This window comes from Petaurus breviceps, unplaced genomic scaffold (genome assembly GCF_028583685.1).
Source record: "Petaurus breviceps papuanus isolate PSGF00001 unplaced genomic scaffold, PetGlider_PUasm1.0 178, whole genome shotgun sequence".
In the NCBI taxonomy this organism is placed as follows: domain Eukaryota; kingdom Metazoa; phylum Chordata; class Mammalia; order Diprotodontia; family Petauridae; genus Petaurus; species Petaurus breviceps.
This window is the reverse complement of record NW_027185777.1, coordinates 8,581,432-8,608,957: the sequence shown is the minus strand read 5'-3', so window position 1 is coordinate 8,608,957 and position 27,526 is coordinate 8,581,432. Positions and strand designations below refer to the sequence as shown.

At 41.3% G+C, this 27,526-nt stretch overlaps 1 protein-coding gene across 1 annotated transcript in view; it reads left to right on the top strand.

Annotated features, from left to right (window-relative positions):
* The window catches only part of CUBN (cubilin), a 298,821-nt gene that overhangs the window by 129,391 nt on the left and 141,904 nt on the right, over nucleotides 1-27,526 (top strand). Inside the window, exons 30-31 of the mRNA XM_069086260.1 lie at nucleotides 5,345-5,519; nucleotides 7,566-7,735. Of these exons, the coding sequence (XP_068942361.1) occupies nucleotides 5,345-5,519; nucleotides 7,566-7,735 (345 nt within the window). The remainder of the gene's footprint in view (nucleotides 1-5,344; nucleotides 5,520-7,565; nucleotides 7,736-27,526) is intronic.

The window sequence follows — 27,526 nt, the reverse complement described above, 5'->3', positions numbered from 1 at the left end:
ACTCTGTGTCTTGCTCTGGGTTTTTTCATTTTTCCTTTGAGAAGCCCAAAGGAATGTCCCTGACCTAACAAGAGCCCTGGGATTATTAGCCTGGTTCATGGTGCTCTCTGGACACTCATGCTCATTACATAGAATACTCAGACCTATGTTAGTCCCTAAAAACAAATACATGCCTAAGTCGAATGGACAGAACACATTTGGAAAGGACGCTGAATGTTCCCTTAAAATTTGTATAGATAGATTTTGTTTTATATCATCTACAGTTCCCAATTTCTCACTCCCTCTTTCAAAAAGCCATTCCTCATAATAAAGAATTTTTAAAAGGGGGAAGAAAATAAAGTTGAAAAAATTTAATATATTAAAAAAATGCTGACATTTATAAGCTGTGTTTCACACTAATGGCCCCCCACCTCTACAAAGATCAGGAAGATATCCTTTCATATGTCTTCTTTAGGACAAAGTTTGGTCCTTAAAATCTCTAAGCATTCAGTTACAATTGTTTTGTTATTTGTTTTTCTTATTTAAATTGTTGTAGACATTTTCTTGGTCATTTAAAAAGTATTTACTTTATTCTCAATTCTTTGCCACTACAAAAATGATGCTATTAATATTCTGGTATATATCTTTCTTTTTTTCCTTTAACCTCCTTGGAGTATATATCTAACAGCTGTGTTTCTAGATCAGAAGGTAGCAACGTTTTAGTCATTTACTTGGCATAATTATAAGTTTCATTCCAGAATAATTGGACCAATTCACAATTCCACCAAGAATGCATCAGCATGCCCATATTTCCCTAATCCTTTCAGCATTGACTATTCCCATCTTTCCTCATCTTTACAAGTTTTCTGTGTGAAATCTCGTATTTGTTTGCTACTTGTGGGAGGGAAATGTTCAAGCAAAGTATTTATACTTTGGGATGTGATCCCAATCCGGGGCCCAAGCACAAACCTGCAGATTAATTTGTGCCTCCTTCTGGGGAGTTGGAGGCTTGGAGGTGGTGTGCTTTCTCCCTAGTCGGTTCATAAAGATTTTACCTTGCCGGGAGTTCTCTTTATTCTCTGGATTCCGCTCTAAGTGCTCTATAGAAGGTGCATAATTCCTCCTTGGGGGGATTACAGAGAGTGGGAATGAGGAAAGTGACTATTTCATCTACTATCTGGCTCCATATATTTTGTAATGAAAATGACATATGTGTCTTCTGTAGAGAAGACTGTCTCTACACAGGTCACCTTCTGATCACAGACATAATAAAAACATATTTTCTTGCTTCAGAAAGATAAATGCCACTGTTTTGAGCATTATTTTCTTGACTCTTGAGGAGAGGAAAGACTTTGGGTTTTCTTTATGCTGACAGTCTGTTTTACAAATGGTCATTGTAGAGACCAGAAGGAGACCAGCCATTGTCACAAGCCATTGTCTTGGTTTATTGCCCCTGGGGTGGATTTCCTTCCCTTCCCTTCCCTATGTCCTTGCAGCCCACTTTTCACACAGCTTTCACAAAAACAAGCCAGAGGGTTTCCATGGCAAAAACAATAAAGTGTTACTTTTGGCCTCCACAAATGCAACCAATAGTTAACACATGACTCTCAAAAATGGGGAAAAGATGGAAAGAATCTCAGGGTGTGGTTCATGGGGCACTCTGGCATATGACTCAACAGCAGACAGAGAAACAAAACCAGGCTGCTGGGAGCACAAGATTTCAGAGATAAAAATGTGTTTTGATTGAAGGCTTGGGATGCAGCCCATCTCAAAGCCTGTGGTTTTAGTCTGTTTTGACCATTTGCTTCTGCTCTGTTAGCTCCATTTACCGTTACAATCAAGTCAGCATTCCCATGTTATGAGCAACCAAGAGGCTGTTGTCGCGTTGAAGCAGCCAGCCATTTCCATGACACTGATTTCTGAGCATCAGATTGGCTGTGGGTGAGGCTGAGGATGAAGGTAGCCAGTTAAAATGCAATATTGGCTGGCATTCCAGTTTAACTCCATTCACTATGCTCAGCAGCCACTGAAAGGCAAGGGGGACAGGCCAAGAGCTGAGGTGCAGGAAATAGAATTAAAACCATCCTTACATTTCTGGTCCTAACACCAGCCTAAAAGAGAGACAGTCAGAGAACTCAGCTGAAGCTGATGAAATGGCCCTAGGCTTCAGGGCTGGAAGAAGAGACCGAAGGTCTCAGCTCGCTTGGCTCATAGAAGGTTCCCACATGCAATGCCTGAGAGGCCTGTTCTGGGGGAGACCACACAGTGATGTGGAATGGAAGTTGGAGAGACTATGGAGGACAAGTCATTCTGTGACTGCTCACCAAGGTCTGCTTACTCAGGGGTCAGGGAGAGCCTTTTTCTGATTGGCTATGTAACCAGAACTGATGAGTCAGCTTGATTCTCTCCTCCACAGTCATTCTGTAACTCGTTCACTTATGAGGACCCCCTTTTCCATTGGCTACATCACTGGAATTGGGGGCATCTTCAGAAATGCTGTCAGGGCCAGCCACATGTTTTCACTTCATTCTCTGTCTCACAGTTCTTGGGGGATCTTGTTGATGTCTTCATTCACAGCATTTTGTAAGAAACAATGCTGTAAGGGGAAAGGTCTTGGGGCGTTTCTCTGAGGCCAGGTCATCCTTTGAATGGATCTCAGCACCTTGCTTCTGTATTGGGTTATTTTTTTCCATTTTAAGTGAAGAGTTTGGAGTGTCCAATCTTGTGAGTTTTGAAAGGTCAAGAGGGTCCCTGCTTCAACATCCAAGGTGCTATAGTCTGGGTTTGTAGCTAGTCTGGCATCAACACCTGAGAGCAAAGAGCAACCTTTGGGAGTGAACTTCAGGGCCCTTTGGTTCAGTGGTAGCTGAGACAAAGACTCATTCAGCTGCATCAGGCAGAATCTGGCCATGAAATTGGTGGGACCAATGTTATGTGGGAACTGAGCCAGGAGTATGCCCTCGAGTTGTTGGGGGGAATATTTATAACTTTGTTCTTACTATAACTTCAAAATAAGTATAATATCCCTCTGTAAAAAATAATGTTAACAGATTAAATGGAACTGGGCTGTAGTCATTGGTACCTAACAATGGAGAGAACACAGCTTATGGGAGCTCCAGCCTATAGAAGTAGGATAAAATCCCCTCAAACTCCTCAGAGTACTCTGAGTACCCCAAGGAGCAGATTTAGCTTTCTTGGCTAGGGGAGAGAGAGCCAGAGTATATTTCCCTATTTTCTTGCCATCTAGTTCTTCCCTGGGGAGAAAACCTATCAAAGGTTGTATTTGTTTTTTTCTGTTCGCTCAAGCAGCCATAGCAGGGGTTTTATTCCCCAGGGGGCAAGACAGTGGTTCAGAGTAGAGGGGGAAAGGTAGTGCCTTGTAAAAAGTAGGTGCTTAATTAGTGATCACAATGAGTTCAATCATAGAATCTCAGAGTTGGAAAGCACCTGAGAGGCTCACACATGAATGAGAGTAGCATCAACAACATACAAGCAGTCATCCCATCTTTGCTTGAAGACCTGATACCGGTTTTGCCATTCCACATAGGCTTTCTGCCCCACTCTTTGACGGCTGCTGTCCTTGTACAGAGGGTCCTGCTCTGGGCAGATGACAGTGATTTTAAAGCCATCCTTCTGTCCCTACCTGTAGCAGAAGAAGGAAACCCATAGAAAGTGGAAAAGTGTATTTTGAACAAAGGGGGTCTGGCTCATTTCAGCCTCATTTCTACCTTTTGCACCTCTGTCTATGTGAGGGCCAAATAAGCCCCCCTTCCTCTCTTTCAGAGCTGGCCTTTGGATGGCATGCAGGAGGCCATACAAACATCAACTCCTTCCAAATAAACTGAGCCTCAAGCTGCCCGCCTGCCTCATTCCTCCGCCATGACTGTCTTTCCACAGAGCCCTCATGGGAACAGCAGTTTCATTCATCTGGGCCCTTCCAGAAGGACTGGAAGGAACTGATAAGACAAAGGAGCCATTGTAGATTCAAGTGACACTCGTTCTCAAGAGCGTCCGCATTGTTTCTAATTCCCATCCATCAGCACATACTGGCTGAATTGATCCTCCTAGCTCTCAATGAGCCAGGAGCAGGATCTTCGGGGAAGTTCAAGGATATCGGAGTAATGACTTATTAATATGGAGGCAGCATCTTCTAGTGGAAAGAACATGAAACTCAAAGGGCTTGAGGTCTCACCCCAGCTTTGTCACTCTGTAAGCTCTGTGACTTTGGGCATGTCACTCCACAGCTGGATTTTACTTTTCTCATCCATAAATGAAGGTCAACGTCCAAGATGGTTCTTTGGATTCTGACCCCAAGGAGTGAAAGCACTGAGTTTGAAATCTTGTTTAACCCTGTGCACTGATAGAAACCATCTCAGAAGTTTTGGCTTACAGTTGCCAGTTAATTTGAATTCAAACACTTGATTATGAACTTCTGCCATCCAATCTAATTTCTCTTGTCTCCCTGTGTACCTCTCAGCTGTGGCCAAACATGCCTTAGACCTTCACTCCTTTGTATGATTTCATTTAATCAGTCTTCTTTCCTTCTATAAGTTAACTGATATTAAGGCATTGAGGCTATGAGAATATTAATTAAAGGGAATAATTTTGGATCATAGGGTACAGATAAAAATAGGGATGGATAGAACACAAAGCGGGTACAGGTTAGTGACTTTGGAGCCAGAGAGCCAGATACAGACACTGGCTCTTTGGAGCACAGAGGCAGAGGAACCTGGAGGATGGAGAAGAATGACAGGCACTAAAGACCAACCTCACCTACCTTATGGACAGTTTTGCCAATTTCTGCTCCTGTGTATCTATCTATTTGTTGAAGATTGCTGCAATTAATGAAACATTGAAAACTGGAGATCCAAAGTGCCAACTTAGCCACCCTTAGACTCTGTACCTCTTGCCAGCAAATAACTATGAATAGACAAATCTCCAGATATATTCCAGTTTCAGAAAAACTGAATAGAAAATGAAAATTCTTGGGTTGTGAATGCTTTGTCTAAAAGCTCTATTTTTTCCCCTTAATTAGGGAAAAGAATCCCTCTTAACTAATTCCTATCATTCATGGTGACAAGACAATCCTCAAATAGTTTAGGAAAGCACATGTTTCTCATACAGTTAATTTGTATGTTTCTGGAGCAGAGAGAATGCCTTTGAAAACATAGAATTGTGTTTAAAGTTCATCCATTTGGGATTTTAAAAATATGATAATAAAATAGTCCAGCGAGACTTAAAGCTTCTAGAGGGCTCAGATTTAGGATCTGGGAGCTGATGCTAATACAAATAGACCAAGGGATGGCCAGCAGCCACTTAAATGGTTCACTTAATTGAGACCCTTTCTTTCTGTAATCCATTCCAGGTCTATGGTGGTCCCGATTTTCATTCTCCTAGGGTAGCTCAGTTGTGTTCTTCCAGATCAAGACAGAACCCACTTCAAGTGTCAAGTGCTGGAAATTCGTTGACCGTCAGATTCAAGACTGACAGCAGCGTAAATGGGAGAGGTTTCAATGCCTCATGGCAAGAGATCCCCGGAGGTGAGTCTATCAAAACTCAAAAAGCCCAGTTAAGGATCTCCAACTAAGCACTTATGAAAGGCTCAATCAATAAAGCTAATTAATAGTAGTTGGAGAAAAGTGTACCACCTCCCACTTTCCACTTCCTCATCCTCACCCTCAGATCTGAAAGTATTTGACACAACTTATCTTGTGTACATTTTGCCATAGACAAGAGTTTAGTTCAGAAACTCACAGGAAATCCCCATTTTGGATTAGGAACTAAATCTATTAACTGGTTCTGGACCTAACCCTATAACGAAAATTCATTCTGTGATGGTCCCATTGTCTTGGTCAGATCCCACCTAGAGTATTGTGTTCAGTTCTGGGCACCATATCTTGAGGACACTGACAAACCAAAGGGCATCCTGAGGAGGGCAGCCAGGAAGGGGAAGAGAGAGTAGATGGAAGGTAATCTGAGAGAGGAAGGCACTGTCAGCTGGGAGACTGGGAAAGGCCTCTTGCAGATGGTGAGATCTGAAGCAGCTAGGCCCAAGTTCCCCACTCCAGGAGGATCTAAGAAGTAGAAGTGAGCAAAAGTGTGGAAAGAGGAAATGGGGTGTCATGGGAGGGAAATAGCAAGTAGACTAGTGACACTTGATGATAAAATGTCTGTAAGAAGAGTGGAAAGGTAGGAAAGGGCCAGGTCATAAAGAGCTTTTAAGCGCCAAAGAGAGAAGTTTACACTTAAACCTGGAGGTATAGGGATTTTGCTATGACATGGTCAGATCTATGCTTTAGAAAAATCACCTTGGCAGCTGAGGGGGGGAGGGATTGGAGTGGGGAGAGGCCTGAGGTACAGAGACATCCTAGAAGGCTCTTAAAGTTGTCCACACAAGAGAGCCTGAACTGGGGGGAATGTGGGGAGATGGGGGAAGAGTAGAGAGAAGAGACATATACAAGAGAAATTTTGAAGGTATCAAGGCATGAACAACACATTTGACAATGGATTCATTTTTGTTGGGTGAGGTAAGAGTGAGAGATTGTGGATGTTGCTAAAGGTGCAGATCTTGGTGACTGGGAAGGCCCCAGTGTTCTTGACAATAATAGGGAAGATATAAAATGCTGGAGGGGGGGGAGGGGAAGATGATGTGTTCAGTTGTGGACATGTGGAAATGTAATGCTCAGAGGAGAGGCTAGGACTGGAGAATTAGATCTGGGAATTATCTTCATAATTGAACCCATGACAGGGGATACATCACTAAGTAAATTAGTATAGAGTTAAGGGAGAAGAGAACCCAAGACAGATCTGAGAGCCACCCATCATTAGAGGGTGTGATCTAGATTAGGAGTGTCAAACTCAAATAGAAATGGGGCCACTAAATTGTGCCTAAGGACCCCTGCAGGCTACATACTGACTTAGAAAACCATATATTAACATCACCCATGTTCTACTATATTTTTATTTATTTTGTTAAACATTTCCCAATTACATCTTAATCTAATTTAGGCTGCTTTGAGACAACAGGTCACTTGTCAGGCACCTCTTATCTAGATAAAGAACCAGTAAATGAGATTTAATTCAGTAAACATTGATTAGGTGCCTAAGCCCTGGGATACACCAAGACTCAAAAGACAGTCCCTGCCCTCAAGGAGCTTAAAATCTAATGGGGGAGGCAATGTGTAAACAAATATATACAAAGTAAGCTTTAATCTGATAAACAGGAAATAATTAAAAGAGAGTTGGAATTAAGAGGGCTTGAGGAAGGCTTCCTATAGAAGGTGGAATTTTAAGTAGATTTTACTTCAATCACAGAAACAACTTCACTGTATATAATGTTTATCCCTTTTCCCTTCAGTATTTAAGTCATTTCAGTTCTTTTATTTTCTCGTTCTTTCGAGGATTGAATTGAGCAGTAAATCATTCACATAAATTCACTTTATTGGACTTCAGTAGGATAACATTTTGAAAGAGATTTGCTAATTGTCAAGGGAATGGGGCACGTTCATCTAGGACTGAGATGAAAAGAAGAAAAGTTTAAATATGGGATATTCTTCTCATGGATTGGTTGGATTTCTGTCCTACAGGTTGTGGAGGAATTTTCCAGGCTTCCAGTGGAGAAATCCATTCTCCAAACTACCCCAGATCTTACAGGAGGAGCACAGACTGTTCCTGGGTTATTCAAGTGGACGGAAACCATCACATTCTCTTAAACTTCACAGACATTGACTTTGAACTCCAAGATGCCTGTATTACTGTAAGTGGTAAATTCTCCCGGCATTATTTCTAACAAATCCTAGTACTAATGGTAAAATGATTTCTCTTATACATTCACTGCATTTGTTTATTTGTTCTTATGTGAAATGAAAGGCATATGTCAAGTGCTTTTTATTATTTACCACACTTTCAATTCTTAGATTTTTCTGCACCATTTGAAATCTGCTTTCTAAAAACTGAGGTTCAGGCCTACTTACTCCTATTTTTTCTTGCCTTCACTATCCTGAATTCTAAGACTGAGAGGTTATTTCCACCAAGGTCCCCATCATTTCCACTCCAACAATAAATTTTTCCTTCTTGGTGACAGTCAGATCCAGAATATAATGTTCCTTCTTGGTTCCTTTACCTTTTGAATGAAGAAGGGAAAGTTATCTAGGAGAGATGAGGAGGGGGAAAAGGGAAACAGTGAGGGAAAGGAAGAGGGAGGGAAGGAGGGAGGATGAGGGGGGCGGAGCAAAAGGGGGGAAGGAGAAAAACAGAGAGAGACAGAGAGACACAGAATGAGACAGTGACAGAGAGACAAAAAGAGAGAAAAAGCATTTATTAAGTGCTTACTATGTACCATTACTAAGCTCTTTACGAATATTATCTCATTTTATCCCTTTAATAACTCTGGGAGATAGGTGCTATTATTATCCACATTTTTCAGATTAGGAAATTGAGGCCAACAGAGGTCAGATGACTTGCCCGGGTAAATGTTACTTGCTAATAAATGTCTGAGGCTGAATTTGAACTCATATCTCTCTGATTCTTGGCCCAGCTCTCTATCCTACTCTGTATCACTGAGCTTCTCAAATTATATTTTGGAAGCACGAAGAGAAATAATTTTTATGACAATGAAAAGAAATTATCTAAAAAAATAATGTTGATGCACAAGGATTTCCTATACCAACTTATAGACAAACACAAGGTCAAGTAGTAATGGACAAATGCAAAAGAATGGCATAGTCCTGTAAATACTAAAGTTCAGGATAAGTGGAAGATAATGAGGAAAGGGAAGGACAACAAAGAAGGCAGGGTCTGTGGAACTGGATTAGAGAAAAGAGGAGGATGAAGGAAGGGCCAAGAGCCCAGGAGAAAAGGCAGAGCTGCTCAGTTTTCTACTTTATTTCTGATTTCTCTTCCAAGGAAGATGACGTTTGTACTAGGAAGGGCAGAAAAAATACAGTTCATAGGGAGTTGATACCCAAGATAAGTAAAGGGGAAATGGGAGGAGGGTACCCTAAGTGTCCTTGATGAGCTCATCCCCAGGTCCAGAGGAGCTGTGTCCTTGTGTAGGGAAAGAAATGGTGGGTGTGACAGCTGAGCCACTGGCCGGGATATTGGAAAGATGGTAGAGAACAGGGAAGGAGCTGTAGGATCAAAGGTGGGGAAATGCCACACAAACTTTCCCAAAAAAGGGAAGAAAACAAAATTAAAAAACTATATGTGAGTGAATTTGATCTTAATTTCTGGCCTAAGTGAGGCTTTGTAGCAATCCTGACAAACTAGGACATTGGACTGATTTAATAAGATGTCATTTAATAGGGATCGATGTAAATTGGCTTGAGGTAAGGAAACATTTCCTGATGATCAGAGCTATTCAGACATGCCATGGTTTGCCTCAAGAGGTCACGAAGGTCTTCAAGTAAAGGCTCGATCCCCACATATCCCACCTGTCTCCGATGGCATGGTGTGGCTTAGATTCAGTGGCCACAACAGGCCTCTCCAGAGGCTCTGTGGTCTCCTGAAGATGTTTATTATTGAAGGAAGGGAGAACGCACCAATTATGGATCCACAGCCCCTTGCCTTGCATTCTTTTATTGTATCCTTTTTTAACACTCTGCTACCTGAAGTCAGGCTCTGATGAAAGAAAAGGATGGCGAAAGGGATGTGGAAGAGGGAGCACTGTAGAGAAAAGATAATGCTGATAGCTATGTTCAAGCACGTGTCATTGTGACTGTCATGGAGAAGTCAGGGCTAACGAACTTTGCTTGGCCAAAAAGGGGGGATATGTAAAAATGACAAAGAAGCAGACTTAAGCTTGATGTAAAGGGATGGAGATGGAAAGGGGACAAGCATTTCTCAGGCTCCCTGAGAGCTCTGTGCTAAGCTCTGTGCTAAGCTCTTTACAAACATTACCTCACCTGATCTTCACAACAACCCTGAGGAGTAGATGCTATTATTGTCCCCATTTTACAACTAAGAAAACTGAGGCAAACAGAGGTTAAGTGACTTGCTCAAGGTCACAATAACTGTAAGAGCAATTGTCTAATCATTATAGCAGAAGTTCTTAATTTGGTGTCTATGACCTTAATATTTTTGTAATACTTTGATAACTCTATTCTGATAGAATTGATTTTCTTTATAATCCTACATATTTAATTTTATGTCTTAAAATATTTTTCTGAGAAGGGTCCATTGGCTTCACCAAAGGGACCCATGACCTACACAAAAAAAGGTTGAGATCCCCTGGCTTAGAACTGTCCAAAAAGGAATGAGATGCTTTGGAGATAGGAGAAATCTTCAAGCAGAGACTTGTTGGAAGTGTTATAGTGGGGATTCTTGATCTCCCAAAGGAGGGCCTCTGATGTTCCGTTCAGGGCTCAGATTCTACAGTTCCTTGGGGCCAGTCAGGGGAAGAGGTGGGGAACATCCATGTAGCTCATATTATCACAAAGAAACTTGGAACTTGATGGAGAACAAGGTAGGAAAGAGGCCTATGTCTTTATGCCTGTTAGATATCTTAAACAGGATGTCCTGTAGACATCTTAAACTCAACATACCCCAAACTGAATTCATTATCTTTCCCTGCCCAAGCCCTCCCCCCATCCAAACTTCCCTCTTTTTGTCCTTCTCCCAGCCCCTCAGGCTCACAGCCTCGCTCCATATCCAGTCGGTCCGTGGATTTCACCTCTCGCACATGCCCCTTTTTCTTGGCTGATACCAGCCCTAGTCCAGCACAGGCCCCATCACCTCCCTCCTGTATTAGAGCACAAGCCTGCTATCTACCTGCTTTGTGGCTGCCTGTCACGAGGCTCTCCCCGCTGCAGTCCGTTCAGCTGCCAGAGTGATTTTCTCCTAAAGCACAGGGACCAGTAGGTCACGCAGTAAACACCACGTGACTTTCGGGATGAATTTTAAATCTTCTCTTGGCATCCAAAGCCCTTCCTGACTTGTCCCAACCACCACCTCCCAGGTCTTCTTGCACCTCACACACCCCATGTACTTGTTGATCTGGTGACCCTGGCCACCTTTCTGTTCCCTGAACTAGACACTGCACACTCAGCATCAGGTGTTTTCACTGGCTGTCCTGAGGCCTGGAAGGCTCTTCCTCCTCCTTTCTGCCTCCCAGGTGCCCCGCCTTCCTTCCAGTCCCAGAGCCTTCCTTCTGTGGATTATTTCCTATATATTCTCGTCTCTACACAGTTGTTTGCCTGTTGTCTCCCCCTTTAGATTGTGAGACCCTCAAAGGCAGAGTATCTTTCACCTTTCTTTGTATCCCTACTGCTTAGCACAGTGCCTGGAACATAGTAGGTGTTTAAATACTAACTGACTTACTAATCTGAATGGGCAGGTGGGAACATGCCAAAGACAAACTTCTCCTGCTTCATGATTTAGCATAGGGTTGGCATAGAGGTGGATGGAGCTGGAGAGGGTACCCAGCCAGGATCTTTGTGAGTTCTGCATTACAGCTCCCCTGGGCTTGTATCTTAAGTCTTTTCTTCACATATAAAGCTTAGAACAGACCCCAAGACAGCCTTTGTGTTGACTCTCCTGGCTGAGTTGGGCGCCTGGCTTCAAGTCATAGCTGGTTTATTCTCTGGCTGTCTAGAGAGGGAGAAAGCTAGACATCGAGACGCTCCTCATTTCTGCAGAGCCAGATGGGTGACGGGAAAAGGCCCTAGCTTGGGCTTCTGGATGTGAAAAACCAAATAAAGTCCAGCAATTTTCACAATATTTATGTAATTGGCTGTAAATGAAGCCAATCATTCATTCCGGGGACCTTGAGGAGACTTGTTTCGTCCTGTTGCCTAGACAGTCAATGTGAGATTCTTTAGTAAGATCTATCATAGTCAAACACCAGCGCAACTGCCAATTTTTTTTTTGAACGTAACTCATTTGAGCTGTTCATTATTAATAGTAAATAAGCCCTGAATGTCAAAAATAAAAAAAAATAACTTTTAAGCCAGCTTGGAGAGTTGGGAATGAAAACATAAGATTATTGACAAGTGGCTTGACACCATTGTTCTTTCTTTACCTGAGGGCAGTTAGTGACAAGGATTATTGTCCAAATTTGATAGGTAAACTGAGTCACAGAAATTTGTGACTCTAGAATCTGCAATCAGTCCATGTAGAAGCCCGGAAACGGAATGACTTTCAAGCCTGAATCTTGAAGTAGTATCAGTCATATTTTAGGTGAACAATTCACTTAGAATTTGTAAGCCTCAGTTTTCTCATCTATAAAACAGAAAAAAAAATACCTATTCTCAGGATTGTTATGATAATATCAGTAATGATGATACAAGTGACATGTTTATAGTGCCTTTTTTTAAATTTTTAATTAAAAAAATTATTTTCTTCTTTTCTTTTTTGGAGGGGGAAAGGCAGATCAATTGGGGTTAAGTGACTTGCCCAAGGTCACATGGCTATTAAGTGTTAAGTGTCTGAGGCTGGATTTGAACTCAGGTCCTCCTGACTCCAGGGCTGTTACTCTATTCACTGTGCCACTTGTTTATAGTGCTTTAAGATGTGTGAAATTCTTTACATATAGAATCTCATTTGGTCCTCACCACAACTCAGTGAGGTAGGTGCTATTGTGGGGAAACTGAGGAAGAGGTTAAATGACTTGCCCAGAGTTAAACAGATAGGAAATGTTTGAAGCAGGCCTACAACTCAGGTCTTCCTGATTCCAAGTGTAGTTCTCTATCCATCACACCATAATAATATTTATTTTTATAATAAAAATTATAATTATTATCATTATAGATTTACTACTTTAAGGCAGCTATTTCATTTGGGCAGCCAGTAACACAATGGGTAGAGTGTTGGATTTGGAGTCTGGAAGATCTAAGTTCAGATCCTGTCTCTTAGGGGGGGACCTTAGCCAAGTCACTTAACCTCTCCCAGCCTCAGTTGCCTTTTTGGTAAAATGGGCATAATAAATAATAGCACTTACCTCACAAGGTTGTTGTGGGTCTCAAATGAGGTAACACTTGTAAACCATGTTTCAAACCTTAAGGGATCATTACCATTCTATCATAGTGATTATTATCAGCACCACAACCCTGTGTGGGAGGCACAATTATTATCCCCATTTTATAAATAAGGAAACTGAGGCTGAGGGAGGGTAAGTGGTTTTCATAGAGTTACATAGCCAGTAGCTTTCAGGCAGGATTAGAACTCAGGTTTTCTTTGTACCAGATTCAGGGCTGTATCCATTATATCACCTAGCTTGTTGTGAGGCCCTAGTGAGATGCTGTATGTGCAACACTTTGTAAATCATTAAAGTGCTATATGTGCTAGCTTGTATTTACTACTACTACCACTACTAGTACTACTACTACCACCACCACTACTAATTATTGCAGTCTTCTTTGCATATCAGAAAAAAATTCTATAATTTTAGATTTCACATGAAAGACCACTGGCTGCCAATCAAGAAACCTGGTCTCTACTCCCACCCCTGCCAAAAACAAGCAAGAGAGACGTGGGGCATGTCACAGAATCTTCTTGGTCTCAGGTTTCCTCATCTATAAAAGGAAGGGCAGATTAGATGATCTCTTAAGAATCCTTCTAGCTCAGGGGCAGCAAGGTGGCACCCTAGATAGGGCCTGAACCTGGAGTCAGGAGGACCTGAGTTCAAAGCCAGCCACAGACACTTACTATCTGTGTGACCCTGGGCAAGTCACTTAACTCCCATGGTCTCAAAAAACAAACAAAAAAAAACCATCCTTCCAACTCCCAAATTCTGTTATTTGAAATAGGTGACTTTGTCAAGTTCATAATTTGAGTCTGCTGAACCTTAGCATTCCTTCCTAAATTGACTTTTGCCTTTAAAAAGAACGTTGAATACATGAAGGAGATTTGCAGAGATAAAAACCCTGAAACAAAAGCCATTTCTAGAACTACCTGTCCACTCATGTCATTTTTGGGTATGTTTCCTATGGCTCTATTCCTTTTTTTTCCTTGACAAATCAATTTATATGGTAACAAATAACAATCTATTTTACAGATAGTATATTGAACAGGGCTAACTCAAGGAAAATATTTAGAGAAGTGAAGAGTGTATATTAGGAAACCTCTTTACTTAATGCCTCTTCTTTCAGACAAGTTCATGTTGAAATCAAAGGTCCATACTTCCTCTTTTAATATGATATGGCATCTTTGATATGGGGATAATAGCTGTTTCTTATTTTCTTCAAAATATGCCCACAACTACATGAAACTCCTGGTCTTGTAACTAGGAGGACATTTTTTTTTTTAGCTACTGTAAGCATCATGCAAATGGGTATGGCTATATTCTTAAGTAAAGGTCAGGGTGTCAGAAATGGGATAGTGTAGACATTATGATTCTTGTTCACTTGGCCTTCATCTTTTCTGTCCTCCTGAGAGCTTGTTGAATCCAAGTATAGTCTGGTTCCACACATGCTTATTAAGTGTTGTGTTTGGGACTAGGGATATGATGCTGCTACAGAGACCTGTGGTTCATAGGTGTGGGAACTTCCTCCATTTTTTTGGAGGTGGTTGGTACCTTTTATGGAGCCCCTTGAGGCTCAGAAATCCCTTCCTCTAGGTACAGGGCATATAAAGAGAAAAACAAACCAATTCTAACTCTGGAGAAACTTCCGTTAACACAAATATCTCGTTCATACTATCTCATGAACGAAAATAAGGAAAATGCATTTTCTGAATATTATTGATCTGATGATGCATCCAGAAGCTTTGTTTCTACTGATTTAAAATGATTTTGTGACATGGTTGAGGTGGCTGCTTTCCCATCTTGGATGCAAATAATCTCAGGTTATCTTTAATGGCACAATTTTAAACCCTTTGGACTCAAGGAGTAACGAGATCTGCTTGTTGGGGATTATCCATCGTATCAACACATGGAAATAGCCAGTATTTTTCATTCCACACAGCTTAAGCATGAAAGTGACTTAGCTGCCAGATTCATTGTTTCATTAGAGAACTTTTCCTACTTTTCAAATTCATTCAGCTCAGTGTGGGAAGATCACTGAAGAAAAAGGCAGAGTAGCAGAGGTCCCACAATGACACAGCATCCTCTTTGCTCAGTGCAATGGAATGTTTGCCTTGTGTCAGATTAGGAGAAAACAGAGACAGAATGGGTCAAAACTGGACCATAATGCACATCTTGCCTCTGCTCTCTCATGAGGCTTCCTTTGGAGAAAGCAGACACTGGCAAAAGTGGAGACCCTTCCAAAGATGCTGAGGTCTTGCTGTCAACGATGCTTTTTTCAGGCTTTGAAAGCCACTGCAAAGGAAGGAAGCCGACTATTTTACTTGTGCTGAAGGGAAGCTAAGAGTTTTATACTGTTTTTTTTTTTCTTTCCTCCAGACAGCTGCATTGTCTGCTGCTGGTGCAAATGATTTGGCCCTGAGTTCAAGGGAGGAGGAAGCTTGGGGTTCCTTGTGATGTTAAGTGATTTGGGCTGACCTTTTCCGGAGACTTTTAAGGCCTGGGTGGGGACAGAGAGAAAGAAAAGGAGTAAATGCAGATTCACAGTCAAGTATGTGACTGTGAATTTAATGGAGGGATTTCATTTCAAAATAGTCAAGTCTTGGAGGGAAACATAAAGACCTAAAAAAGTGACTGTTCCCCCCAAGCTGGAAAAAGCGGCTATAATGAGTAATGGACTAGCTTCCATCCTTTCTCACTTAGATTTATGACTTTAACAGGCTGGATCATTTCCTGAGAGGATTCCCCTACCCATGACCACTCTTCTCCTGAATCCAGAAGCAGCTGGTTTTTTATCTGTTTCTTTATTGTTCAGCCAGAACGTAGAGTCCAAAAGCAGCTGCAGTGTCACGTACAAATTGCACTTACTTCAGGGGGTGTTTATTTTCTGACTTTGCACTCTGATATTTGTTATTTGTTTTGCCCATAGGAGGCCTTTAATAAATGTTTGTTGAATTAAATGCTTGTTGAATCCGAAGCTCTTGCAAATACCTTTCCTCCTCTGTGCATTCTTAACTCCCTTCCTCCTTCTCTTCCACAAATTTTAAAGCAACCTTGGGATAGGAGGCATGCATAGCCACGGAGCTAGAAATGATAGGCATCCTGGCTAGGACTAACCCTGAGAACAGGATGCTGGTAGATAGGAGCTAGCCACAAAAGAATCCTCACAGATTAGAGGGAAGATGGGCTCAAGACCAGGAAATTGGTAAAGGGAGGACCAGGAGAGTTCTCTCATTGAGCCCGGGGCAGAATTGAGGTTAAGATCCCTGGCTGGACACCCGAGGTCTATTTGTTGATTTGAGAGATCATGCTGTCCCTTGCACATTCCATTGAAGCAACCATGCTGGGAATCTCATATGTGCTCAGTTGAATGGAATTTCTGAAGGTATTATGCAATTCGAAATCTATAGGAGTCCAGTATGCAGATCTGCCTGAAATCCAACTAAATATTTTGCTGCTATTTAAGGAATAATGCCCTAGCATGGGGACAGGAGAATACAAATACTTTCCTGGATCTGTTATTCACTTTCCTACAATAGCCAACTCATCTCCTTTAGTGCCTCTGTTTCTCTCTTTTAAAGGAAAAGAAATCAAATTTGCCAACTATTTTCACCCCTGGCTTTTGTGAGATTAATGACATATCATAAAAAGGTTTAAAGCATGGAATCATAGTCTAATGAGGTGGTAAGGAGTTTTTCTATAAGCTCCCAACAAAAGGTGAAGAAGGAGTGTGAACATGGTAGGACCTCTTCTAACAATCAGACCCAGTGCCAGCAGGGGCTTTGGATTTAAGGTTCTTCACTTTGGCTTTATGGAGCTCTTTGGCCATCTGCTGAAGTCTACAGACCCTTTTTCAGAATAGTGTTTTTAAAGGCATAAAATATAATACATAGGATTACAAAGGAAACCAATTCTACCCCAGGTGATGGACCCCTGCTTTAAATCACTTCGGTTAATCCCTTCATTTTACAGATGGAGGAACTGAGTTTTTAAGGGAAAGAGTCCTGACTGGAGTTGGGAAATTTGGATTCAAAATCTTCCTCAGACACCTACTGCCCATGTGATCCTGCACAAATCACACCGTGGGCCTCAGTTTCCTTATCTGAAGAGTGAGGGGATTAGACCAGGGGACCTCTGAGATCCCTCCTAACTCTAATCTTATGACTTGCCCAAGATTGTTAACTACAAGGTTCTAGATTAACCACGTATCACTAGTAATTTTTTTTTAATATAAAATTCAACATATGAATTTTGTGAAATTTCCCCCCTTTTTTTCCCTGAAAGAGCAAGGAAATGGCCATTTTTGAAAATATAATCAGGAGCTGTGTTCTTCAGGCATATTTCTCCTGCATGCAAAGCTCAATTCTAAGGCTTAGGTGGACAGAGTTTCCCTCGTCTAGAGCAAATAACGGTGGAAATCAGGAGGTGGTGTAACTAGGCTTCAGGTGAATGGACTTTCTGCTCCACACTAATTTTAACCTCGATGCTAAGTTGTTTATATCCCCACCTCTGCAGAATGAAACACAGTAAATACACATGAAGAAAGCTGATATTCTGTGAAGGGCCGAGCCCAATGACTTTTCATACAACCCAAGACTAAGAAAAGGGAGACTCAGTAATAGGTGCCAGTTGTCAGAAATGTGATTAAAGTAAATGTGACTGAGGAACCTCTTAGCCATGTGCTTTTAGTGAGGACTTAAGTAAGTTGCACCACCCTCTCTCTAAAGTGACTGTGAGTCATCTAATCTTGCTGAGGTTTTTGGGGGAAGGGAAAAAGGAGAAGCAGTGGGCAGCAGGGCCACGTCCTGCATTAGTGCCAATGGGATTTTAATAAAAATAGCTGCAGCGTAAGCCTATCGTTTCTTCAGTGCACCTTGAAAAACCTATTGGAAAATCTCAACTTTTGTGAATTTCTCTGTAAAATTCACTGAGACCCTAGAATTGAACCATATAGCTTCTAAATCTAGCTGTTAAAAAGTAACAAGCATTAATATTAACTGTGTTTTTATGACATAATTACCGTCATAACAATATAAGTTTTAGCACATTTAATATGAATTTTTAAAAATTCCATTATCCTTGAAGCAGTGTGCCAAGATAGAGTGCTCTGCTGGAAACCAGAAAGCCCTGAATTCAAATTCCAGCTCTTTTATTGTTTCATCATGGGCAAGTCACTTAGCCCATCTGAACCTTAGTCAACTAACTCTCTAAGACTTTAAGTTATAGATAGATTGCTATCTGCATCAGTGAATGGAGTTCCCACTCCAGGAGTTCCTGCATTAATGGTATGCACCACATACACACAGTTATCATCTCTAAATTGGACTGTGAAAAATTAAAGTTATACTAATGCTTATCTCCTGGACTAGAGTTCTTGTCATGTGTGTAACTAACATTTCCTATGTGTCAAGCACTGTACTAAGCACTCCATGATTATCTCATTTGATTCTCATAACAAGGTAGGTCCTATAATAAGGAAAACTATTCCTAGAAACCTTCAGTTTTCTCATCTCTCCGTGCCCAGCACCTCCAGAAGCTCATCCAGGAATGCTCTTTCTTTCTGAAAGGGGAGCAGTTAAGGTTTCACATAGTAATTGTCACAAACTTAAAATGTCATACACATTCGCTGTGGTAGATAATTTAATCCACTTATAATTAGTTGGTGCTTATAAGTCTTTGCAATAGTGAAACACCACCACACCAAGTTTTTAATACACTACAAAAATTATGAACAGGTTAAAATGAGAAGAAATGCATGTGAGTTAGAGCAGGGCAGATTTAGGTTACTAATCAGGTGACAGCTAAAATCTAAAAGAGGAAGCCAAAAGGGGTCATCTAATTTATTTCAATGAAGGTCTTTTTTAAAAAAGGAGATATGTCCATCTCATTTAATGCCATAGAATCTAGGGCCATGAGACTTTGGCAGTTATCCAGCCCAGGGATGTCAACGTTCAACAGAAATGGGGTTCACTAATCCATATATAAAGATCTCCATGGACCACATAGTTTTAAAATGTAATCATCTATTTTTCTTCATCTTTAATGAGGGGATAATAATAGCATCTACTTCCCAGGGTAGTTGTGAAGATAAAATGAGATGCATGTAAAGCATTTTACACACCTTAAAGTGCTATACACCTTCCAGATATTGTGGTTGATGTTGTTATCAGAAGTTCTACTCTGATCATTCTCATGGGCATGGAGGTGATCCCAAGTTCTCCAGTGTTATTCCAAAAGATTTCAAGTTTTCACAGGCTCTACCAAACTAGAGAAGTTTCAAATACAGGTCTAGTGATGGGGTCCATACAAAAATGCAATATAATCTCTATTTGAATTTTTTTTCATTTTTGTGAAAATTGGGTGATTTAATTTTCAGAAAATTTGGAATGAAGCTAAGAACACCAATTTTAAAAATGTAATCATAGTCACATAGATCTTTATTTTGTCTGTACAAAGATCTTATCTCTAAAACTAAGGTATGTAGTTTCATTTATCTGTAGAGAATTAAAAGGTGGAAATAAAAAGAAAGGGGCAATATGGTGCATGGAAAAAGCAGCAGATCTGGAGGAAGAGAAGCTAGCTTTTCTGCCTGCTACCCATCTGATCTGCAGAAAGTCCCATAATCTTTCTTAGTTTCCTGAGGTGAGGGGCCTGGCCTAGACTACCTACTAATCCCTATGAGCTCTAAATCAGGGGTTCTTAGCTTGTGTCCCACAGATCCCCAAGGGGCCTATGGATAGATTTCTAGGGGTCTATGAACTTGAATAGGAAAAAATTAAATCTTTTGTTTTCAACTAACCTTTAACTGAAATAGCATTTCCTTCAATTATTTAAAAACATCATTCTGAGAAATGCTGTTCGTAGGCTTCACCAGACTGCCAAAGAGGCACATAACACAAAAGAGAGATGAGGAACCACTGCTCTATGAGGTAGTAAGAACAACTCACACATAGGATCAACTAGGGTGTGAAGTAGATGGAGGGCTGGAAGACCCGAATTCGAGTCCTTCCTCAGACACTAGCTGTGTGACCATCAATTTTCTCACCTAATCTTTTAGGTGAGATTAAAGAGATAGTTCCTGAGATTAAATAGGGATAATCATTGCACCTCACTTGCAGGATTTTTGTTAGGATTAAGTGAGATGAATTTTTAAAACCCTCTGCAAGTCTTATGATGTCTAGCTCTCTAACCATCATCATCATCATCATCATCATCATCAGTAGTAGTAGTAGTGATGGCAGTAATAGTAGTAACGGCAGCAATAACACTAGTGATAGTGGCAGTAGTAGCAGCAGCAGCAGTAGCAATCTTATTTGGTACACCTTATAAACCTTTGAGTTAGGTGCTATTATTATGCCCATCTTACAGATGGACTCAGAGAAGTTAAAAAATTACTTGCCGAAGATCATACAGTAAATGTCTGAAGTAAGATTTGAATTCAGCTCCTTCTATGCAATGCTGCCTTTGCTGAAAGTATAGGTTTTAGGTTGGTTCCTTTTCTCTTGTGACTCTTTACTAATTTTTAAAGTAGAATCATCAAGGTTCATCTAATTCAATCCTCACCCAGTGTATCTATTTTTTCTGCAGTATGCCCACAGCCAGAATTACCCTGAAGATCCTCAGAGACAGGGAGCTCGCTCTCAGCCAAGACAGCCTAGCACTCTTTTGGGTGCTAAAGTGCTAATTCTGTCACTGCCTGTCTTATTTTACTGGGCAAAAGCACCTCACTGGCCCCGTGCCACAGTTCTCACAGCTGAGAAAGTGAGACAGGAGGACTAGCTATTGACAAGGAACACCTTAAGGCTACTCTGTACAGTATGTGCATTATGTCATTTGATCCTTCCCTGGAGCCTCTGGCCAAGGTCAGACGGCGAGTCGGTGGTACAGGTGGTGAGAGGGGTGGCATGTGCAGTGGAGAGGGCATAGGACTGGAGTCAGGAAGGCCTGGTTCTAATCCCAGCCTTTCCAGTTATGAAATGGGTGAGCAGCGGAAGCTGCTTGACTGTGCTGGGCCAGGGTTAGACTCAGTGGCTACCAAGGTTCCTTCAGCTCTATAGCTGTGCCCCTAGGACTTGAACTCGGATATCCTGCCTCCAGATGTCTTCTTTCCACTGTATTTAAGATCCTTGCCAAATGTAACATTCTCTGTTGGATTTTTTAAATTATTTATCAGCAATCCTGCATATTTCAATAATCCTTATAAGAAGTGTGCTTAAGGTGTAAGCATACTGACACTATGATTATCGTTTAGAGTTTTAAAAATATCACCCTCTCAGGGAAAATTCCTTCACTCCCTCCCTTGCTCTCTCTGAGTCTCACCCTCCTTCCCTCCTTTACTGAGTCCTCCCTTTCCCTCTTTCTTCCCGCCTCTCTCCTTCTCTCTTCCCCCTCCCTCCCTCTCTCTGTTTTTGTCCCTCTCTTTCTTTTTCTATATATTAACACACACATTCATATAAACATATAAAAACACATTTTCATCTTATATCACACGTTAAAATATGCAAATACTTTAAACTGCCACCTCTGCTAGCACAAGGAAACATCGGGAAGGCTGCCAAGGTCCCCCTTTCCTTGGCCCCTTCATTCTCTCATATTACAAACCCCGAGCTTCTCTTACCAGTGGCCTCCTGGAGATGACGGAGTGGAAAATGTTTAATTCATGAATATCAGCTTAAAAGAATAGATAAATGAATGCAAGCCTTCTCACTTGCAATTCTCTCTCACTCTTTTTCTTTATCATGCTCACAATATTCTCCTCTATGGTGACAGGTTTATCACGAGCATTTTGCTCTCCAGAAAGATGCCTGTTTAAGTCATCAGTCGCTCATTTGAGTAGCCGTAAGCCGTGTAAACGGTACATAGTAAAAATTTTTATTATTGTTGTTAGTTTGCAGCCCCAGACTCACATCTGACATCCCTAGGCCTTATGGGAGGGAAAGTCTTTTCTAGTCCCTTCCCTAGAATCATGGAAACCAAGGGCCACCAGCAGGGTGCTGTTCTGTGACCCCCTGCCCCTTCCCCCAGTGTCCATATTCCCATTGCTTCTGCTGCTCAGTGTGGGCTTGCATACAGCACTGCACCATACAGTTATGCCACTCTAAGGAGAGGCAAAGAGAAGAGGGCAGCAAGTATGAAATAAGCTGTGAAAGCTGGCACCTCTCATGGAAGAGGCCCTGGCTTCAGGTGAGCAAAGCCACTCTCCTTTTGTGTAAGGTGTCTTGATGCCAGACTTCACTAGCCGGTCGGAGAGTCAGGGGCTATCAGCTGCTTTTGGAAGGACGTGGAGGAGTTCGGTTGTTTGCCTTCAACTCTACCCACTGCTCTCTGCAGAGAGGAAGCCCACTGGCTTCCACATCATTGGAGGTCCCAGAACTTGACACAAATACCCCAGAAAGAATGGGCCCAGACAAGCCCAGGTGCAGAGGCTTGCACTGTGTTCCCCCACAAAGCATTTTCCAAGCCTGCCAAGCTGTGGGGCACCATGCTAGCCATTTGCCTTTGATCAGATAAATCACTTCACCCAAGGTTCACTTTTATTGTAATACCTTGTAGCATTTCTCCCCTCTTCCCATGATGAAGTCTCAGATCCTGTGTTCCTTCACAAAGGTAGTTTCCCTCTCTATAGTTACCCCAGATATGGAGCCACTGGTTTCATACAGGCCAAATTCACAGTGACCACAGTAAAATACCCGTTTCACTAGAATTGCTTTCATTTTCAAGGTCTACAGAGTTGAGTCTCCTGGGGACTTCAGGCAGCTCTCTCTTTTGTGCTTTCTTCTTCTTTTTTGTAACTTTAATTTATTAATTTGTTTGTTTCCTTTTAGTTTACAGGATTCAATTCCACAATTCCTTGAATTTCACATTTTGTCCCCCTCCCTCCCCTCCCCCCCATGGCGGCTTATTATCAAGTATAGGATCTGTAGATACTTTCACATTATACAATGGTCAGGTTATAAGGATGGATTGTACCAGCTGGAATGAAAAATGGTAAAGAGGACATAAAATCAAATAAGAGAATGAAAAAGATCAGGTATTTTGCTTCCACCTGGATATAAATTTAGTTCTTTCTAGTTCTTTCTCTGGATGCACGTTTTTCTCTCCATCATGCGTCTTTTGGGATTGACTTATATCCCTGTATTGTTGAGAAGAGTCCAGTCTATCAAAGTTGGTCATCACACATACATTGTGTCTGTAATTGTGTACAAATTCCTCCTGGTTCTACTCTTCTCACTCAGCATCAGTTCTTTTAAGCCTCTCCAGGTAAATATGAAGACCGCCTGCTCCCTGTTTCTTATGGCGCAATAGTATTCCATAACATGCATATACCACAACTTGTTCAGCCATTCCCTAATTGATAGGCACCCCCTTAATTTCCAATTCTTTGCCACAACAAAAAGAGCTGCTATAAACATTTTTGTACATATGGGTCTTTCTCCCATTTCTATAATCTCTTTGGGATATAACCCTAGGAGTGGTATTGCTGGATCAAAGGGTATGAAAGTATTTATAGCCCTTTGGGCATAATTCCAGATTGCTCTCCAGAAAGGCTGGATCAGTTTACAACTCCACCAACAATGCATTAGTGTTCCAGTTTGCCCACATCCTCTCCAGCATTTGTCATTTTCCTGTTTTGTCATCTTAGCCAATCTGACTGGTGAGATGTGGTACCTCAGAGTTGTTTTGATTTGCATTTCTCTAATCAATAGTGAATTAGAGCATTTCTTCATGTGCTTATAGATAGCTTTAATTTCTTTCTCCGAAAACTGCCTGTTCATATCCTTTGACCATTTATCAATTGGGGAATGACTTGTATTCTTATACATTTGACTCAATTCTCTGTATATTTTAGAGATGAGTCCTTTGTCAGAGACATAGGTTGTAAAGATTCTTTCCCAATTTCCCACCTCCCTCTTAATCTTCGTTACACTGGCTTTATTTGTAAAGAAACTTTTCAATTTCATGTAGTCAAAATTATCCATTTTACATTTTATAATGTTCTCTAATTCCTGTTTTGTCATAAAGTCATTCCCTCTCCACAAGTCTGATAGGTAAACTATTCCTTGTTTTAGCAGACTGCTTACAGTATCAACCTTTTTACCTAGATCATGAACCCATTTAGACTTGATTTTGGTATATGGTGTTAGATAATGGTCTATGTCCAGTTTCTGCCATACTATATTCCAGTTTTCCCAGCAGTTTTTGTCAAACAGTGAGTTCTTATCCCAAAAACCAGGGTCTGGGGGTTTATCAAACAATACATTACTGTAGTCGTTGACGTCTGAATCTCGTGTGCCTAATCTATTCCATTGATCCACTTCTCTATTTCTAAGCCAGTACCAGGTAGTTTTGATGACTGCTGCTTTATAGTACAGATTGAAATCTGGTAAAGCTAGTCCACCTTCCCTAGCATTTTTTTTCAATAATTCCCTTGATATTCTGGACCGTTTATTCTTCCAGATGAATTTTGTTACTATTTTTCTAACTCTATAAAGTAGTTTTTTGGTAAATTAATTGGTATGGCACTAAATATATAATTTAATTTAGGTAAAATTGTCATTTTTATTATATTAGTTCGACCCAGCCATGAGCAATTGATATTTTTCCAATTAGTTAGATCTGACTTTATTTGTGTGAAAAGTGTTTTGTAGTTATGATCATACATGTGCTTTCTTCTTTAAAACAAAACAAAACAAAAAAACAGTTATTTGGTATTTCTGACTAGAAACTGATTCCCTGAGCCATGTGGGAAACCCCCAGTTTTCCATTCTTCTACCCTGACTTTTTCCTTTTAAATCACATATGCATAAAAATGTTTCACCAGACTCAGAAACACTTGACCTTTGATTCCTATAAAGGCAGAGCTTTAGCTAGTGTGGGGTGAGTGGGACTTTGCTTCTGGGAATAAATATCGGATAGTGCACGCTTCCACTATGGAAGGGTGACCTTCCTCTGCTGCTGTTCACCATGCCTATGCTTTGCCCTTTTTCTTCAACTGGCCCAGTTTTCTAGTATTGTGATAACTCTCTGCTGGGCTCACTTCCTTTCCCATTGGGCCTGGGGGTGTGGAAAGAACTGGACCACCTCCATACCTGGTCACTGCCCCTCCCCCAGATGTTTTTCTCCATATGAAAAAATTCATAGTCACAGTCCTAGGTAAAGCATCCACACTAACAAGTGAGGATAATTCTTTAAATGTATAATATCATCAGTGTTGATGCTCCCTCCAATGGTACAACTTGTAATTCTTCAGTCTCTGCCTCTTGTGCATATATGTTCTGCAGAAAGTTCTCCCCAGGGCAGGTACCCAATGCATGATGGAGCTGTCCAGGGGAAGGGAGACGGGAATAGGCATTTACTAGGTGCCTACTATGTGTTAAGTGCTGTGCTAAGCACTCTGCAAATTTTTCATTTGATCCTCACAATCACCTTTGGATGCCATTATTATCCCCTTTTTACATCTGAGTACACTGAGGCAGGCAGCTTAGGCGACTGGCCCGAGGTCACAGAGTCTGTAAGCATCTGAGGCTCTCTATCCATCGAGCCACCTTGCTGCCAGCCAGTAATAGAGTTTGACATGGATAGATCTTTCCGTTTGTCACAGGTTTGTTGCCTCCTTCTGGTTTGATCCCGCTTTTGGGACAATTTGGAAACGTCCGTCAGAACCCAATTCTAATCCATCAGATACCATTAGACACATTAGAAATAGTCCTTGTTATTGCGCCATAAGAAACGAGGAGCAGACGGTCTTCATATTTACCTGGAGAGGCTTATACAAACTGATGCTGAGTGAGAAGAGCAGAACCAGGAGAAACTTGTGCCCAATCACAGACCCAACGTATGGGTCACGACCAACTCTGATAGACTGGACTCTTCTCAGCAACGCAGTGATATAAGTCAATCCCAAAAGACTCATGCCGGAGAGAAATGTCTACATCCAGAGAAAGAGCTAGAAGGAACTGAGTTTATATCCAGGTGGAAGCAAACAACCTGATCTTTTCCCTTCTCTTGTATGGTTTTAAGTCCTCTTTACCATTTTCCATTCCATCTGACACAATCCGTCTTTATAATCTGAAAAAAAAAAAAAGAAAAAAGAAAAAAGTCCTTGAGAGCGGGGACTGTTTTTGGCTTTCTTTGTATCCCCAGTTGTTTATCACAGTAATTGGCATGTAGTAGGTGCTTAATAACTGCTGGTCGGCTTGATTAATGAAGTCTCTTATCAAGTGTTCTGTAAGCTTGCAATTTATGATAATAACATAAATGTATAGGATTGTACACAATATGTTATCTTTGGATACACATATGTATCCCTATATATGGAAATACCATATGGTCTGGAGATAAAAAATAAATACTGACATGCTAATAACTCCCATGTCACAAAAAAATTGGAACAAAGTTTTCCACATTCAGCATCCTTGGCGGACTGAGGCTTTGTACTTTCAGGGAAGATTCTGGAGGTATGTCTTCTGAGGCTACACAAGGAGCACGCATCAGAAGCAGGATGCGAGCCCACGTCTTCTGAATCCAGAGCCATGCTTCTTTCCATTGAGATGGGCCAATGAAATATGCTTGATTCTCTCCTGGGAGACATACTCCTGGCTCAGGTTGACAGTCCCTGGGAAAGGAGAAGTTACAGAGAGCCTCTAGGGAAACCGGTTACTTGAGGGTCTCAAGAACTCAGTCTATGTTCAGCTCAGGAACTCTTGGGAAGGGCTGAGCAAGCCATCTTCCATTGCCGGTCCTTTGAATGTTAGGGGATAGTTAAGCCATCTAGAATGTATTACCCGTACTGTATGTGAGAAGGTTTCTTTATAACTACATCAGTACTCACCTGAGTAAGCCTAGACTTCACGAAGGGAATCAGCGCTCTAAAACTTAATGCTGTGTGAGAAATTGCCCCTGGCTAATTGACTCTGGGTTTCCTGCAAAGCTGCACATAAATAACCAGCACAGACTGAAAGAATTGTTCATAACCTTTTCAATAGCCATTCCTACCCTTTCTTCTTTCCTTCAGATTGGCAGATCTGTTCAGTTGTTCCAGTCATGTCTAATTCTTGGTGACCCCACTTGGGGTTTTCTTGGCAAAGATACTGGCATTGTTTGCCATTTCCTTCTCCAGCTCATTTTACAGATGAGGAAACTGAGGTAAACAGGGTTAAATGACTTGCCCAGGGTCACACAGTTAGCACGTGTCTGAGGCCATATTTGAACTTACAAAGATGAGCCCAGCACTCTATCCATTGCACTACCCAGCTGCCCATGACAGATCTGGATGTCATCAAAGAAATGTATTATTTTTTGTTTTGTTTTGTTTTGTTTTGTTTTTGGAGGGGCAATTGGGGTTAAGTGACTTGCCCAAGGTCATACAGCTAGTTTTTGTATTAAGTGACTGATGCCACATTTGAACTCAGGTCCTCCTGACTCCAGGGCCAGTGCTCTATTCACTGTGCCACCTAGCCGCCCCTAAGTTCACCGTGTAACTTTCTTTTTTTATTATTTAAAAAAATTTTTTTTTTTTGCTTTTTGGAGGGCAATTGGGGTTAAGTGACTTGCCCAGGGTCACAAGCTGGTTTTTGTGTTAAGTGTCTGAGG